This window comes from Saimiri boliviensis, chromosome 17 (assembly GCF_048565385.1).
Source record: "Saimiri boliviensis isolate mSaiBol1 chromosome 17, mSaiBol1.pri, whole genome shotgun sequence".
NCBI classification, from domain to species: domain Eukaryota; kingdom Metazoa; phylum Chordata; class Mammalia; order Primates; family Cebidae; genus Saimiri; species Saimiri boliviensis.
In genome coordinates, this window is record NC_133465.1 from 30,807,273 (window position 1) to 30,824,869 (window position 17,597).

The 17,597-nt window shown below is 51.1% G+C and overlaps 2 protein-coding genes across 4 annotated transcripts; one reads left to right on the top strand and one right to left on the bottom strand.

The window, feature by feature from the left end:
* Positions 1–1,014: 1,014 nt before the first annotated feature.
* Positions 1,015–10,159, bottom strand: TNFAIP1 (TNF alpha induced protein 1). The gene is made up of 7 exons (XM_003931406.4): positions 10,012–10,159; positions 5,935–6,253; positions 5,183–5,352; positions 4,356–4,445; positions 4,228–4,280; positions 3,239–3,434; positions 1,015–1,339 (listed from the first exon to the last, which is right to left on the bottom strand). Exons 2-7 carry the CDS (start codon positions 6,137–6,139, stop codon positions 1,103–1,105), a joined length of 951 nt encoding a protein of 316 aa, XP_003931455.1. The 5' UTR covers positions 6,140–6,253; positions 10,012–10,159; the 3' UTR covers positions 1,015–1,102.
* Positions 10,160–10,312: 153 nt separating this feature from the next.
* Positions 10,313–17,271, top strand: IFT20 (intraflagellar transport 20). 3 transcript variants are annotated; one of them, XM_010342034.3, is made up of 6 exons: positions 10,313–10,526; positions 13,615–13,831; positions 13,990–14,118; positions 15,460–15,545; positions 16,351–16,454; positions 16,883–17,271. In XM_010342034.3, exons 2-6 carry the CDS (start codon positions 13,756–13,758, stop codon positions 16,962–16,964), a joined length of 477 nt encoding a protein of 158 aa, XP_010340336.2. In that variant the 5' UTR covers positions 10,313–10,526; positions 13,615–13,755; the 3' UTR covers positions 16,965–17,271. The 3 variants fall into 3 exon arrangements, with proteins under 3 accessions (XP_010340336.2, XP_003931458.2, XP_003931457.2); XM_003931409.4 differs by having other exon boundaries at positions 10,365–10,526; positions 13,796–13,831; XM_003931408.4 differs by lacking the exon at positions 13,615–13,831 and having other exon boundaries at positions 10,365–10,526.
* Positions 17,272–17,597: the final 326 nt, after the last annotated feature.

A 17,597-nucleotide genomic window follows, 5' to 3' on the forward strand; every position in this document is an offset into this window, starting at 1 on the left:
TGCTGGGAGCACCGGGCTCTGCGATTGCTGTCCTCGGCTGATGGGCGTGCCAGCCAACACCCTGCAGTGCCCACAGGCTCCATGGTCTTCCTGCCGTGGCTTGTGTTTCTGGCCCCTGTGACAGCTCTTTGGCTTTACCGTATGGGAGGACAGCATGGCTGGAAGCTAAGGACACGCAAGTGAATGACAAAGAGCAGCCATGCTAGACCCAGGAGTCAGTGATGTGACTCTCAGATTGGGGGGTGGGAATTCGCACAGGCACCCTGTTAGGACCACAGGTCCCAGCTTAGTCATCCTTCCCTCCTTGGTGCACTTTGAGTTGCTAGCCAGGCTGGCAAAGCCAGAGCTGCTCTGTTGGATTTTTTTTTTTTTTTTATTGCTTCCTCTTTATCCCCTCCCTCAGATTGATTCTGCAGGGAAGTGGGGATTAGGGTAGAAAGATGTGGGTCAGGGAGAATATCAACCTCCTGAAAAACAGTACAAAGTGCTTTAAAGAAACAGATCCCACAGGCATGGAGAAGGGCCATGGGTTCTGTCATATACAGGGTCTTGGCACCCTGGAGGGCAAAAGAAATGCCCAGTTTCCTTATTATTAGACTTAGAACTATTAATTTCCTAGATTATTTATAAAAAACCAAACTTATCAAGCCTGTGCTCAAACACCTTAGGAAAAAAGACATCCCGCCTTCTGTTATGAAACTGGGCCCCTACAGCACCAGGAGCTGCCTACCCCCAGAAGGAACCCATTCTCTGTGGGCCTCAGCTGAGGCCTAAGGGGCAGCAGCCCTTCCGCAGAGGGCCTAGGGGAAGGTTCTCAGCAGGAGGTGGGTCTGTCCATTCACCCCAGAGCAGAAGCAGCTCCCTGTCAGGCAGGAAGGGCGATGTTGAGCAGACAGGACTCAGTCATCCAGAAATGCTCAGGGGCAGGGCAGAGGAGTGTGGTCCCTCCCCTCTCCAGACCCTCTGACCTCCGAGCAGGGCCTGTCATGCCTCTGGGTGCTGGAGCAGAGACCAGCCAGCAGCAGTATGGGGTGGCCAATGGGGCGGGGTTCCACAGGACGGGAGATAGGGCTTCCTGTGCTCTGACTCCCTGACAGTCTGGTCAGTCGCGATGGGTAGACTGGTGACCGAGCTGCCGGTCATCGTAAGTGCTGTAGCGCTTGACGTGGATGCGGCGGACACGGTCCCGCAGTTCAAAGGTCTCCTCGTCTTCACTGGGGGAAGCCTGGCTGCGGCTACGGCTTGTGGCCTCCAACAAGGAGTTGTCAGGGACGCGCGGGGTCTCATAGAGTAGGACGTTGAGTGTCTCCTCATAGATTCGGGCCTCTGGGAATTCCACCTGGGGTGAGGGAGGAAGAAGACAGGGCAAGGTTTCATCTTCGAGAGGGAGCCATGTGTCAGAGCTCCTGGCCCTGAGGCTCCGTAAGGCCTCTGCTACTTCTCAGAAGACAGGTGGCGGTCCGTCTCCAGGGAGAGCTGGCCTCCCTCCGAAGGCGGGGTGAGGGGCTGTGCTTTAGAGACATGAGGACAGGGAAGACCAACACCCTCCGCATCCCTGCCCCAGCCTGAGGTCAAGGGACCTGGCGGGCACAGAGGGCAGGCCAGGCCTATGTCCAGACACAGCTCCACCACTTGACAGCTGTGCAGGGGCCTCTGGCTGAACCCTTCTGGGCTGCAGCTCCCAAATGTAAAGGATGGTTCAATGCAACCCCTTAGAGTTGCTGTCAATGTTACGGGAAAGATATGACTGCTTAGCAGAAGCTGGCACACAGAGAGGCACACAGAGAGCAGCTGTTCTGCTGAGTGGTTTCGCTGCCTTTCTCTGCCTGCCCGACCCAGTGTGTCGCTGCCATGACCTGCCTAGAGGAAAGAGAAAGGGAAGGCAGTCAAACACCTGAAGTCTTGCCTGACCTGCTCTGTTGGACTCAGCTTCTGTTCTCTCATCTGTCACATGGGGAGAGTGGCTCTAGCCCTGCATGTCTTGCAGGTGTGTTGTGAGGGGCCACAAGGTTTATGAAAGAGAACACACTTAGGAAGACGCCAGGTGCTGCTGCCACTTCCGCTGCAGCGTCACCAGCCACCAGAGACCTGCTCCTGAACCCTTACGCCACTGACAGGCTCAGGAGCCACCCATGCTATCACCCTCCCTCTTACCCCTACACCTAAAACTGTGGGAGGAAGCAGGGCCCCCTGTAAGCTGCCCTTCCCAAACCCTCTGCAGACCTCCCAGCTGGAGGCACCTGAGTAGTTTGGGGGTCGGCAAGGTGTGTGGCAAGTCTGGCTACTTGGAGCTCTTCACAGCCATATGGCCCTTCCTGGATGACCTGCTATCCACCCCAGCAGATCATCTCAGGACATGCACTCACAGGAAGCAGCTACTCTCTGGGGTAACTGACTGTAGGCTAGGGGAGAGAGGCCAGCTGAGTTTCTGATAACTGTCACCTATCAAATGCCTCATGTGTACCTGGCAGTAAGTTGATTAGCCAGAAACCCCCAGCTGATGGGGGTCAGCGAGGAGATTCCATTTTATTATTATTAAGAGTGTTTGGAGATGGAGTCTTGCTATTTTGCTTAGGCTGGCCTCAAACTCCTGGGCTCAGGGGATCTTCCCACTGCAGCCTCCTGAGTAGTAGCTGGGACTACAGGCGTGTGCCATGATGCCCGGCTAATTTTTGTATTTTTTGTAGAGACAGGGTTTCAACATGTTGCCCAGGGTGGTCTCGAACTCCTGGGCTCAAGTGATGTGCCCGCCTCTGTCCCTGGCTCAGACAGGAGATCTGAACAGCATTCTAACACAAAAGCCCAAGCTATTTCTACACCACACTGCTGCTCTCAAGAGTTGTATCCTTTTCATATCTCATTCAATTCATACTGTCATCCCCATGTCTGCAAATGAGGAACCCGAGGCCCAGGTGTCTTAAGTGGCTTATCCAAAGTCAGAAAACTGGCAAGTGCGCCAACTTCAAAGACCCAGTCCCTCCCACTGTACCAGGCTGTTGTTCCCTGCTAGTCAGTGGCCCCTGCCCTGAACCTATAGGAACAAAGTGGTTCCTGTCCATTCCCCACACCCTTTGTTCTGGCTTTGTCCTTGCCCAGCACATTGTGTTTGGAAAGAAGGGCAAAGCGTGTGCCCCTTTTGCCCTTCTGCCCTTTGCTGGTCACACTCCAACCATGCCATGCCCCCCACAGCGGGTGTGTGTCCTCCCCTCCCTGACCCATGCAGGGGGAAGCCCCGCACCTTGGTCTGCTTCTTCTCTGTGGCATACACGATGGAGGTGCAGCACACCTCTGCCAGCTTACGGCCCTGGCCATAGAAGGACCAGCAGCAGATCTCATCGCCAATAACGTCCTTGATGAAGAGCACGCGGCCGTTGAAGCGCAGGGAGAGCTTGTCAAACAGCTCGATGTTTTTCAGCAGGTGGTCGTCAGAGTTGCTGAAAAACCCGCGAGGCCCAACAGGCCTGGGAATGAGGCTGCAGCCCAAGGGGAGGTGCTAGGGCAAGTGGGGCCCTCTCCTCCCTCCCTTCCCTGTGCTGTCCTGCTGAAACGAAGGCAAGACGCCAGGGGGCCAGGACAAAAAGGGCCACAGGGCGCCTTCTGGGTGGGAGGGCCTTCGAGGAAAAGGAACTGAGTTGGTTTAAAGTCAAAGCAGGGACAACTGAGGGAAGTCTCCCCTCACTAAGCCTGGAAGGAAGGAGGCGACACTGCTATTTCAGTGGCACGTGTTCCTTCCCTTACTGTGGGGGTGACAGTGGCAATGTGCCTGTCCACAGGGAGTCATACGGAGGGTTTGGGACTCTGAACCTGCAGCTACCTGTGTCTACCTGTGGCCTATGGAGAGGACATGGACTGGAGGGTGTGGGGAGGGAATCAGCTCAGTGTGAACTACACAGGCTGGCTCAGGGGGACACCCAGCTCACCGGCCTCCTAGCATCCCTGCCACCCAGTAAGATAACACGTGTGAAAACACCTACCATGCTGCCTTCGTGATGCGTGCTGACGGCGCATTTCACCTTCAATCATTTATACCCCAGCCAGGGCACCCTGCCGAGTTCCAAAGGCCTCTGTCCCAATTTCCTTTCTACTTTCTGTTCTTCCCCCACTTAGCATAACCAGTTCCAACACCCAGCCCAGACCCACGCCGACCATGCTGGGAGTGCAGGCAGCTTCCCTTGGGTCTGCTGCCTGGTGTCTGCTCCGGCCGCTCAGCTGTCTGAGCCACCCTACCTGGTGTAGGAATACTTGTTATTGCTTCTGTTGTACAGCAGCTTCACCACGGGCTGTGAAGGAGGACAGAGTGAGGGCCGGGACAGGGGCCTGGCCTCCCCGGCCCACAGCCCTTCAGGTCCCGGTACCTTGGTGGAGGATTCGATGAGCCGCTCCTCCTCCTTCAGGGATGTGATGATGGGGATGTTGCACACAGGCTGGTAGGAGTCCTTCTTGTCCTGGGCGACACACAACAGAGAACCCTCTTTGGGATCTTCTGTTTCCCAGGCTTAGCCAGGTACCTCTGGAGCCCCTATGCCATGGCCACCCCCTGCTTGGTGAGGAAGTGTCAGACTCAGATCATGAGGCCCCTGGCAATAGAAACTGCCAGATGGAAAACAGACCCCCATTTAGAAAACCTAAGATCCAGGCCAGGCATGGTAGCTCATGCCTGTAATCCCAGCACTTTGGGAGGCTGAGGCAGGTGGATCACTTGAGCCCAGGAGTTTGAGACCAGTTTGGGAAACATGGTGAAACCCCATCCCTACAAAAAATACAAAGATTAGCCAGGTGCCATGGCGTGTGACTGTAGTCCCAGCTACTCCGAAGGCCAAGGCAGGAGAATCGCTTGAACCCAGGAAGCGAAGGTTGCAGTGAGCCGAGATTGTACCACTGCACTCCAGCCTAGGTGACAGGAGTGAAACCCTGTTTCAAAAAAAAAAAAAAAAGAGAGAGAGAAAACCAAAAATCCAGGTACCAAAGCATAGAAACCAGAAGCGGGGCCTACTCACACTGCTAAGGGTGAAACCTGGCGGCCAGGTCGGTGGGCCTGGGCGACAGCTCACTGGCTTCATTAGGATTGCACTCACCAACCACGCCTCCCACACAACCTGCCAGGAACCACAGTCCTCCATCCCACAAGAAGGGGCAACTCCGGACCTTGTCCGCCCCTACCGACCCCACCACACCCGTGTACCTGCAGGGCACTCTGGCACATGTTCACCAGCCCCTGGATGAGGTAATACTTTGCTTCAGCCATCAGTTCCTTGATTTCTTGCCGGTTCTGAGGGAGGGTGATGGTGTCATCTCGGAGGTAATTCAAAATGGTGCCAAAGTGCTTTCCACATCGGTCTATGAGGATCCAGCCTAGGGGTACAGACGGCCCTAGAGGCTTAGTTTGCCACCAGGTACCTCCAAGGCAGGCAAAGACCACCTGACGAGCCGGTGGCAGATGGCAGGTGGCAGGAAAGGGGCTCCACGAGCACAGAGCTCTCGTGCAGGGTGACGGAGGTGGGGATGGAGGTTCTAGCACTCGGGCCCACGGCTGCTCTTCACCCTTCCTCCCTGAAACCCAGAACAGGCACACCCATGGGAGAGTCAGCCCTCCAGGCTGTGGAGGCTACTGGGGCCTAGGCTTAGGGCGCCACGGCCAGCCCAACACAGAAGCCACCCGCCGCTGCTAGCTTCTGCCCGCTGCCCAGTCTTAAGGTGATGGCCCCTATGAGAATCTTGTCCTAGTTGAATATTTTAAAAGGATGGCTCTTCTTCCTGAAAAATGCATAAACATATAGCACTCCATGCCCAACTTCACAGAATTCCGAAGCTCTACTGGGGACTCCACCCTCCACAAGGTGAAGAGGAAAAGTGACTCTGAATTCTAGATCTGGTCATTTCCCCGGGAACCTCTCCTGCCCTCCCTACCCTGAGCAGCAAGCCCCGACGCCTCACCTTCTTTGTCAGTCAGCACCTCCATGCGCCCGCTGAACATGGCCTTGAGCATGGTGTCGTGCCGGGTCAGGGCCCGCACAGTGGTGTAGTACAGGGAGCCGCCCACGTTCAGCTGGACGTACTTGTTGCCCAGCCCTCCTCCCTTGAAGCCACTGAGCTTGGGCTTGGCCCCCGAGGCCGGGCACAGGCAGGTGTCCCCCGACATCTCCCGCTGGAGGTAGATCACCACACGGCAAGAGGTAGGCTTGGAAGGCTCCGCCGTGGTGGAAAGGGTCACAAGTGAGTGGCCCGTGGAGGCCACAGCCTCATACTCTCTGTGCTGTACAGGAAGATGGGAGAGGGGACACGAGTCAGCTGAGAGAGCCCGCAGACCAGGAACGGACAAAAGCAGAGACATGACAGAATCATTCTCTCCTTGACAAGCCCAAGCACCACTCGCTGGCAAAGATTGAGTCCCTGCCATTTTTTTTTTTTTTCTTAGAGACAGGGTCTCACTCTGTCACCCAGGCTGGAGTGCAGTGGTGCCATCTTGGATCACTGCAGCCTCTGCCTCCCGGGCTCAGGTGATCCTCCCACCTCAGCCTCCTTAGTAGTTGGGACCACAGGTGCCCACCACTATGCCCAGCTAATTTTTTTTTTTTGATAGAGACAGGGTTTTACCATGTTGCCCAGGCTGGTCTTGAACTCTTAAGTGCAAGCGATCTGCTCATGTCAGTGTCCCAAAGTGCTGGGATTATAACTGAGTCACCGCATCTGGTCTCCCTGCCATTTTTACTATACCAGGAACCGGGGCTGGGAGCAGTCTCCCAGATCCCTGCCCTGGTCACCTCACCAGCCTCCCTGAGACTCAGCTCCACTCAGGGCAGCATGGAAGACAAGCAAACCCATGGAACCAGTCAGAGAGGGCCAGAGGAACAGAACACCCTAGGCATCTACCGGTCCGATTCCGGTGACCATCTTGTCAAGGTTCCCAGGATCCCAGACTTTCAGCCAAGCCTACTGGGAATCCAGCCAGCCTAGGAGTTTCCCAGGAGCCAGAGGGACAGGATGCACTTCCTTTCTAAAGATTCCAGCCTCAGGAGCAGTCTGCGCCAGTGTTTATTCTGAGCACCACCGAGAGTCTGGCTTCAGGAAGGAAAGTAAAAGCAGCTTCAGGAGAGAAGGCAGTGAGCCAGGGTGGAGGGCGCTGGCCAGCGTTCTTGACGTAGGTTACCTGGGCTTCAGCTGGGGCTTTCTGACCTTCCCTTTTCTTGGCACCAGCCTTGTCCCAAGTTCCTGAAACTGTCACCATTTTTCAGGGAAGAATATAGATGGCTATTTTTGTCTCTTTTTCCTGAGAGGGAGCTCAGCCCTACTCTCGTACCTCCCAATAAGAATGGCAGAAGAAAGGACTAGAAAAGATCAGATGACAAATCTAAAAACAATGAGGTACGCTGTGTGCTGCCACATGCCTATACTCCCCGCTACTCAGTAGGCTGAGGTGGGAGACTGCTTGAGCCCAGGAGTCAAGACCAGCCTGGGCAAACATAGCAAGACCCCATCTCTAGAAAGAAAAATAAAATAAAAATAATAAAGTGATTTGGAAATTCAAACACTAACAGGAGTTCATAGGAAGGAGGAGAAAAGAAAGCAAAACCAGTTACTCCTCGAGATTTAGCTTTTATATTATGTTTTTGGCTTTCTACAGCATCACTAAAATCCATTTGCTAGAGAAACAACCTATCTAAAATTCACTGCAATGCTTACTGTGTGCCTGGTACCATTCTTGGCATTTAATATATATTAGCCCATTTAACTCATTCAGCAATTAAATTATTGAGTACCCTGCTATGCTAGGCAGTAGGGAATGGTGAAAAGAGACTGTCTTTGCCTTCAAACAGTTCAAAGAGGCATCATAATGTTAACAGGAATTTTTAAAAAGAGAGTTAGCATTTGTTGTACCTGAGTACCCAGTGCCTGACTCCTACATGTCAGGCACTGGGTACTCAGGAGAGAACAAATACAGAAAGTCATGTCCGCATGGACCTTACATTTTAGTGGAAGGAGACTATAAGTAAGTACCTGAATAAATAAGTAGATAATTCCAGAAGGTGAGGAATGCAATAAAGATAATGAAACAGTGATAAGAGAGTGATTAGGGAGAGGCATTAATTCAGACAGAGGGCCAGGAAAAGCATCTTTGGGAAGGTGACATTTCAGCTGAGGTTTGAAGAGAGCATTCTAGACAGGCAGAAGAGTAAGTACAAGTTCGTGTTAGAAACAAGTTTTAGGGGCCTGGTGTGGTGGCTCACGCCTGTAATTCCAGCACTTTGGGAGGCCAAAGCAGGTGGACTGCTTGAGCCCAGGAGTTTAAGACCAGTCTGGGCAACACAGTGAGACTGTCTCTACAAATAAGAAAACTAGCCAAACATGGTGGCTCGTGCCTGTGGTCCCAGCTGCTGAGGAGGTTGAAGCGGGATGATTGCTTGAGCCTGGGCAGGTCAGCCTGGGTGACATAAGGAAATCTCATCTCAACAACAACAAAAAGAAACAAGTTTTAGGATCAGAAATAAGGTCCTAACAGCTGATGCACAGAAAGTAGGGAAAAGCTGGTTTGGGATCAAGTCAGGAAAGGCTAGATGATTTCACAGTTTGGATTTTATACTAATTGCAATATAGGATATGAATCAATCGGAGGACTGCAGGCAAGGGAGTGATATGATCTGACTTGCTTGTAGCGTATTTTGAAAAAGATAACTTGCTGCTGGGTAGAGAATGAATTGTAAAGGTGCAAGAGAGAAAGTGGGAAGACCAGAGGAAGCAGTAGTCTAGGCAAGAAGAGATGATGGCAGCCTGGACCACAGTGGTGATAATGGAGACAGAAAAAAAGTGGAATGATTTCACTGACTGCTCATCACATGCGGGAGTTTAGAGTCGCTCATCTCTTGTAAGTGCAACCCAGAAGCAAGACATTGGTTTCCCAAGTTTACTGCTGTGTCCCCTAACCGTGCTTAGCACAGTGCCATGCACATTTTAAATATTTAACATATGTCATTTTGTTAGATTGAAATTGTCCCTGAAAACATTTAGGTAAAATGTCCCTGGGAAAAATGTCCAAGGAAGTGGACAGCCAGAGTGGGTGCTGTGTGAAGCAGTGAATTACTTTGGCGGGTTGTCTGGGAGACCCTTTCATTTGCCACAGGGATTGGGTATGGGAGGTGAGCCCTCACCAGGAGGCTGCCAGTGACTAAGAAACAATAGAATGGTATGAGATCACCTTCCCTTTTTACTCCCACCTCAAAGGAATAAATCCACCTCCCTAACAGGTATTAGCAAGTTCCCTGTGTATTCTGCGTCTAGCCCCAGTTTTCCCAGTATCAAAGAAAACACACATATATGTTCTGCCAAAGCAAAGGAACTCAAAGGATAGGCCTGCCAAGAAAGGTCGACGGATTCAGAGCTAATCTATTCCTTTCCTACAGAGCAATTGCTTTGAGCCCCTGGATGACGTCAATCAGATTCCGCCCAGACCAATTGGTTCCAGGAATCCTGTGGCCGGTGACGCCCCAGAAGGTAATTCCAGTGAGAATGAAGTTTCCACTGATAGCCACAGTGCTCTTCCTTCCGCACTTTGGGAGTGGATATTGGAGATGCCTGGGGCTAGGGGCGGATCCATGGCTCACTCAGCGAAGCTAATGGAAACCCAAGCAGAACAAAGGGCGAACAGCCGCAGCGGTGGAAAGAGGTGGGGTCTAAAAGGAAGAAGGACCCAGAAATCCGCCAGACACGGAGGACGGCGTGGGGAAAGCTGAGGGCTGGAGTGGGCGGATCTAGCAGAAACCCTAAGTGTAAAGGTTAAGCATCACCCAAAAAGTCCTGGGAAATGTGGTCGGTGTGGGCTCTTCCCTAGCTCGGGCCACTTCTCACTACCGGGAAACCCACACCGGTTCTCACGACCACCCTCCGTGAGAGATCGGACCTCTCCATCTCCCCTACGCCGCCCCCCACGCCTTTTCCCCAGCACCCGGCCAGGCTCGCTTTGCTCCAGCAGGGGCAGTCCATCCCTTCCCCGAGGGCATCAGCGGGCCCCGCTCTCACCGTCCCTGGGGGCGTCTCTCCTCTCAGCTAGGGGGCCAGTGGACTCCGAGCCGCCCCTAGCCTGCGGCCGCCTGCCCACCAACAGTCCCGGGCTGTGAGCTCACATCCTGCGCTCGCTGACTCCGCCCGGAGTGCGGCCCAGCCCCGCCGGCTGTGGAGCCTGAGACTACAAGGCCCGGCATGCCTAGCGTTCTATCCGGGAAGGGTGGAGGCGGAATCCCCCGAGAGTCTTCGCGGTAAGGGCAAAGCCACTTCTGGCTGCCCTGCCGGCGCTAAGGCTTCAGCGTCTTGTAGGCCCGGCCTTCCCTCGGGCCTCTGTTTCCCAGCAGGCTCCGTGGCTTGGGGACTGTAAGTGCTTCCGGGGTCAGAAAGGTAGTGACGTCGTGGGTAAACAGGTTCTGTAGCCGTGGCAGCGACCCTGACAGGCTGGCTGGGTACCGGCTACCGCCGACCCGGGAGAAGTTGCGGTCTACATCAGCTTGGGCTGCAGTGCGCTGCCGCCGCGGGGCCGGCAGGTAGGCTGACCTCGGGTAGGGGGACGCGGGCGGATCGGGGGCGACCGGAGCCTGACAGGCCTCCGTCCTGAAGAAAGGTAGTCCCGAGCGGAAAGAGACGTGGGAATTGCGCCCCACTCTCCAGGGGTGCCTGCCCATTCAGCTTAGGCCTGGAGTTTGATGCGTTGATGCTTGCGACGATCTGATGAGGAAACTGCGGCTCGGATAAGTTCGGGGAGTTCACAGAGTAGAGAGTCGGCTCGCAGGCCTCGCGCGCGGCTGGGAGAGCCGGGGCGCAGAGAGTGCCGCCGCAGATACTCAGGGAGCGGAGTCCTAGCTCTTGGGCCAGGTGTTGCTCAGATGCTCAGACACGCATGTGGTGGGAGCTGGTAGAGAATCTGCGAACTCTTTCCCTGCACCCCTTCTTCCATCTTACCTTTTTAAGCTAGCCCCTCCATCAGATAGGGGCCAAGTCCGATTCCCGGGAGTCAGGCCTGACTCATTTTTCTCTTATCCTCAAACCTCCACATTCAGTCAGCCCCTACTGAGTCCCGTCAACTCGACTTACAAAACATCTCAACTCGGAACACTTGTCTTCAGCTGCCAGCCTTGGTTACTGTAATAGTCTCCTATCTGTTTACACGGTCATTCATTCCACAAACATTTACTGAGTGCCAGTTATGTGTGGGCACATGCTAGGTGCCAGGGTTACAGTGATGAATAAGGTAGGTAGGGCCTTGCCCTCTCGTTCCCTTCAATCGTTCTCCAGGCTGAGCAAAAGCGATCTTTCTAAATCGCCTCTGTTGGTCTGCCGAGAACCCGCTGGCTGCCCATTACTGCCTCTTTTAGAGCCTTCCACGGAAGGCTCTTCCCTCCCTATGTAGCCTCACCCTGTTGATTCTCTTGCTCAGTTTCAGTTCTTGGAATGCATCAGATTTCCTCTTACCTCAGGATCTTCACATATTTGTTTTCTTCTGCCTGCACTGCCTTGCTTCCCCTTTCGCTTGACAAGCTTTTGAACAGTCTTTAGGTCTCAGTTACATCATTTTTTCAGAAGGCCTCTGTTGGCATTCCCCTCCAACACCGCCCCCCGTGAACTGTGTCCTCCTGCTGCACTTCACATATCCCCACAGCACGGACTCAGTGGGCGTTTCTGAATAAATGCATGCTCTTAGGGAGGGGAGTGGAAGTTGAATCGGTTGTTTGCTCCATGTTACTTGAATCTTTCTGGAGCAGCTGGTCAGATTAATGACCTCATAGCTGCAAAAGATTTTTTTTTTATTATTTTTAATTTTTTAGACAGGGTCTCTCTCACTCTGTTGCCCAGGCTGGAGTGCAGTGGTGTGAACACAGCTCACTGCAGCCTCTACCTCCTGGGCTCAAGCGATCCTCCCAGCTCAGCCTCCCAAGTAGCTAGGACTACAGGCCCGGCTATTTAAAAAACTTTTTGTAGAGTTAGTATTTTGCCACATTGCCCAGACTGGTTTCAAATTCCTATGCCCAAGTGATATTCTCACCTTAGCCTCTCAAAGTGCTGGGATTATAGGCATGAGTACCTCACTGGCCAGAATTTTTTTTTTGAGACGTAGTCTTGCTCTGTCATCCAGGCTGGAGTGCAGTGGTGTGATCTCGGCTCACTGCAACCTCCACCTCTGGGGCTCAAGTGATTCTCCTGCCTCAGCCTGGGATTACAGGTGCATGCCACCACACCCAGCTAATTTTTGTATTAGTAGAGACATGGTTTCACCATGTTGGTCAGGCTGATCTTGAACTCCTGACCTCATGATCCACCTGACTCGACCTCCCAAAGTGCTAGGATTACAGGCGTGAGACGCCGAGCCCAGCCAACCAGATCTTTTTTTTAAAGCACTATTATAAGGAAGCTACGGATGATTAAAATGCTTCAAAATGAAGATGCTAGCTCACTTACATCAGTGAATTCCCTTGAGGCCAAAGACCAGAGTCGTATACAGACAGCCCATAGATATGTTTTAGTTGGCCCACACAGTGTTGGTGGGTTTTTCCCCTTACTTTAAATTTTTGATATACATACCAACATTGAGACATTGGATTTCTGGTCCTCTTGAAAACCAGAAGTAGTTCTGGAAAGAGTGAGACTTAATTCTTTTCTAACCATTGCTCCTCCTGTGGCACCTGGACAGACACCCACAGAATCACCCAATCAGAACAGGACTTCTCCAAGGAAGTAAGAAGGGAAACAGGTGAGGCTGGGGACACTGGGGGCAGAGGGGAGGTGCTGGTGCAGGTCCAGGTGATGGTAGCCTTTGGAGCACCTGGGTTTTAGAATTGGCATAGCAGCCAATTGCTAGATGTAACTAGCATTGCCTCCCTTTTTTAACAGGTCATACGCTGTCTATTTTTAATTTTGTGTATGTGTGGAATTTTTTGAGCCAGAATGAGGATGACTTTTCAGTATTTCCTTTCCAGAATTGAGGCATCCTTTGGATCAAAAATGCAAGGTGGCCTGGAAAGGGAGAAGATATCTTTGTTAGTTCTCTGTTGCCTACAGACAGAAATCCAAACTCCTTAGCTTGGCATACGGGGTCTTCCTGCTCTGGCTGCAGCCCACCTTTCCAGCTCCATGCTTTTTCCTTTCATTCTTAGGCAGGATTGGTCCTTTCAGTGACTTAACGCCTTTGTCCATGCTGTTTTCTTTTTGGAATACCCATCCCTGGCCTCTTGACTTGATATGTTCTTGCTGATATTTCATTCCTTTTTGTGTTTTCTGCTAGAAAGAGAATGACCCAACTTTGATTCCCAAGTGTACAATATACTGTACCATACATTTTGAGTAATATTCTTACTCCTTTGTATTTTTTAGCCATAATTTTTAATTCATGCAGATCTCTTCTTTTATTTGCTTTAAGTGTATGTCTTTAAGAAGCCTTCTCATGTGCTTCTGGGTACATAACTGGTGATATATAAAGTCAGTACACTTAGGGCTCACAACTTAGTTCAGCTGTCACTTTCATGAATGGCTCTGTCCTCTTCCAGCCCTTTACTGATGTTTCTAAACAAGCATTTAACACAGTATGACTTTTCAGTTTCCATGTCTGCTTTCCCCCAGCTAACCTGTGTGTTCTTCCAGGGCAGGGATCGCGTCGCATTCATCTTTGTACCCCCAGCATCTAGTAGTGTTGGCATGTAGTAGGCACTCAAGAAATGTGTGTGGAATGAACGATGCCTGTGACAAGCAAGCGGACTTTATTCTTTCCTGACCCTTGCTCCTATGACACACCTCCTCCTGACTGCCACTGTCACTCCTTCAGAGCAGAACTCCTCTAGGGAACCCGGATGGGAAACAGGTGAGGCTCAGTGACGTGGTGGCAGAGGGAACAGGGAGTCTTTGGAACATCTGGGTTTTTGGCATTGGTGTCCAACGGTAGGAGTGGGGCTGGCTTGGCAGCAGGAATTTCCATGGGTGTCTGGGGAGTGATTAGGGATTGGGCTGGTTTCTTTGCAGCTATGGCCAAGGACATCCTGGGTGAAGCAGGGCTGCACTTTGATGAACTGAACAAGCTGCGGGTATTGGACCCAGAGGTTACTCAGCAGACCATAGAGCTGAAGGAAGAGTTCAAAGACTTTGTGGACAGTGAGTATCATTTGGGGAGATACTGTGCCACTCAGCTTTGAGCCGGCATTCCAGCTGTACCCCATGCTTATCCCTGACTGCAGCTCTTGGCCCCGCTACGACGGAGCTGCTGGGTCCCTGGAGGTTGAGCCTGCTGTTTCTTGAGTTCCCATGGATTTCTCTACTCGCCTCTTATGCTCTCATGTGGTCCCCAGCAGAGCACCAGTCAAACCAAACACTGGGATGGGGGCGGGGAGGTGCTTTTAGATATGCCACCTTTCATTTCTTGCTCTTAGAAACCTTAAATTTCATGGGAACACAACCATGGCTTGGGGTGGAAAACAGCATTATGTACTCATTTGATTTCTTCAGAGTCTTCTCAGTGGCAGGTTCTCTGTTATTTGGAGTTAAAAGTGGTAAGTGAAGTTTCTAGAAGCAGTTCAACAGACTGACGTCATCTTTTGGCTAGAGACATTCAGGAGGCCTCTTGTCCCAGCAGCCAAGCAAGCCTGATGCCAGTACAGAGCCAGATCTAGTTAGAGCAAGGGATTTCTGAACTTTTGGGGCCTTCCTAGGTTGTGGAGAGAGCGTGACTAGTGAAAGGTAGCTCGGGTTCTGTCACTAACCTATGATGGCTATGCCACGCACACATTTTTCTAGGCCTTAGTTTTCCCTCAGTAAATTGTGTTTGTCACATGCAGGACATTGGAAATAATGAATGGGAGATTAGGCACTTAAATGCTGTGAGTTCTTTATTTACTGTGGTTACAAGTGGGAAGCCCCATCCCCACCATTAATTGAAACCTGCTGTCATACCTGTAGCTAGTCCAGAGGCAGTGCTTGTGTCCTGAGGCTGCCATTTTGTGAACAACAGCGCTTCCTGTCACTCCCAGAGAAGCAGGGTTGGGGTCTGTCTGGAGGATGAGCCCAACAAGGGCGTAAAGCTTTCAAAGCCTGAGGTCACAGCAGCTGGCTCAGTGGGGACGCAAGGTCCGGGTATGCCCTGGTTCAGCTGGCCACCCTTCTCTAGGTTCAGATCAAGGGTGGGAGACATAGGCCAACAGGCACCAATGTGTTTAAGTGACAGGGACTCGCTATGTTGCCCAGGCTGGAACGCAGTGGCAGTTCACAGGCATGATCAAAGCGTACATCCTCAAACTTGTGGGTTCAAGTGATCCTCCCACCTCAGCCTCCTGAGTAGCTGGGACTACAGATGTTTACCACCATGCCTGGCTCAGCGCCAAACTATTCTGACACACATCAGAAGGGCAGTCAGCTCTGCCTTCTCACTGCCTCAGCCCTCTGCTGAGGGAGAGTAATGATACTTAAGAAATATTTTATTTTTTGTTCTTTTCCTAAAAGAAATTGGCCAGTTTCAGAAAATAGTTGGTGGTTTAATTGAGCTTGTTGATCAACTTGCAAAAGAAGCAGAAAATGAAAAGATGAAGGTAAGATCAGCATGTCTTCTGCCTACATCTTGGCCTGGGACCCTAGTTCACTAGCCTCTCATCCTTCTTCCCTCTTGATTTGTTTAGAGGGGTGGGTGGGTTATTTAATTAAGCTTTTAATAACTTCTGGTCCATTTAACCTACTGAACTTAGGATTTCCTTTTTTAAGACAGTGTCTCACTCTGTCACTAGGCTGGAGTGCAGTGGCGCAATCTCGGCTCACTGCAACCTCCGCCTCTTGGGTTCAAGCAATTCTCCCAACTCAGCCTCCCGAATAGCTGGGACTACAGGTGTGCACCACCACACCCAGCTAATTTTTTTGTATTTTTAATAGAGATGGAGTTTCACCATGTTGGCCAGGCTGGTCTTGCTCCTGACCTCAAGTGATCTGCCCACCTTGGCCTCCCAAAGTGCTGGGATGACAGGCGTGAGCCACCACACCTGGCCTCCTTTAATCTTCATATCGTCACTGATGTAGATGGTTTTAACCTCATTTTATAAATGAAGAGATGAAGGCTTACAGTATGATTGGTGAAAGCCACAAGGCTGAATGGCACCAACGAATGTGCCATTGTGCCTGGCTCTAGGAATACTCCTAGACCCGCCTCAAAGCTGCTGTCAAGTTCTTGAGGCACTTCGTGATCAGTAGGTTAATGCTTCTGATTTAACCCAAAAGCTTTGGGGCTCTGCTTTCTTTTCCTCTCTGGAGACTGACATAGCTCCCAGATGACCCCTCCCCACTTTGAGGACTTCATGCTGTAGATGGGTTTTAATGAAGCCATGGCCTTCTCTGGCAATACTGTAGGCCATCGGTGCTCGGAACTTGCTCAAATCTATAGCAAAGCAGAGAGAAGCTCAGCAGCAGCAACTTCAAGCACTAATAGCAGAAAAGAAAATGCAGCTAGAAAGGTAAGAAGTCAAGATGTAAAGCAAGTTCTTTACACAGCTGAATTTCTACTCTTCCTTCTGGAATGATTACTTCTTGTCCCTTATTCTTCATCATTTTCCCAGGAATAGCATCTCACTTGTCATCCTGATTTGAAGATTTTTAAAAATAAAATTACATTTGATGGGAAGGAAATAGAAAACTTAGTATCAAACCACCTCTAGTCGTTTGAGCATGAAAGGGTCCACGAAGTTGGCTGGCTCTCAGAAAGACTTTCCTAGGGCTGGAGATTACTCATGGGTGGCTCTGGGTAGGGCTTCGCCTCTATCTTTCTTCATTCTGAACTCACACCATTTCTTGAAATCATGTAAACCTCTACTTCTCTAGAAAAAATTAAGTCTGTGGTTTACTTCATCCTTTTTTCAGGGCCTCTAACAATTTTGTTTTTCAGGTATCGGGTTGAATATGAAGCTTTGTGTAAAGTAGAAGCAGAACAAAATGAATTTATTGACCAATTTATTTTTCAGAAATGAACTGAAAATTTCACTTTTATAGCAGGAAGGCAAAACAAAAAAAGCTCCTCAAAACCAAAAAAACCTCTGTACCATTCCAGCGGCTTGACCAGTGACCTATGTCACAAGAGGTGGCGTGTAAGGAAGGCAGCCCCAAGTCTGGGGGAGCCCATTTTTAAACATCAGCACACAGCTGCTGCTGGTAGCCACGCAGTGCAAGTTCTCACCTCTTATGCTTAGTTGGAACTAAGCAGTTTGTAAACTTTGGTCCTTTTTTTGTAAATTTACAAAGCTTTGGAAGGAGAAGCAATAAATTTTTGTTTTCAAATTGCTTGATGTACCTTTTTTCCTGTTGCCCTTGAAGTATGTTTAACCCATTGTGAGAGAACCCTGGATTCCCTATCCCCCGGTCCACAAAACAAACCAGGCAGTGTTCAGCAGCTACATTTATTTGGATCAGACATGCGAGTCAAGACAATACCACTAATCAGACCAATATGGCTTGTGAGCAAAGTGGGTGAAAATTGAGGGAACCGACTGGGACCTGCTCTCTAACATCATTTGAAGGTTGGACTTGAGCACAGACTTAGAGAAAGCTGATGGAATGTGAAGCACCAACACGAAGAGACCCTATATGCACACAGTGGCTATGTT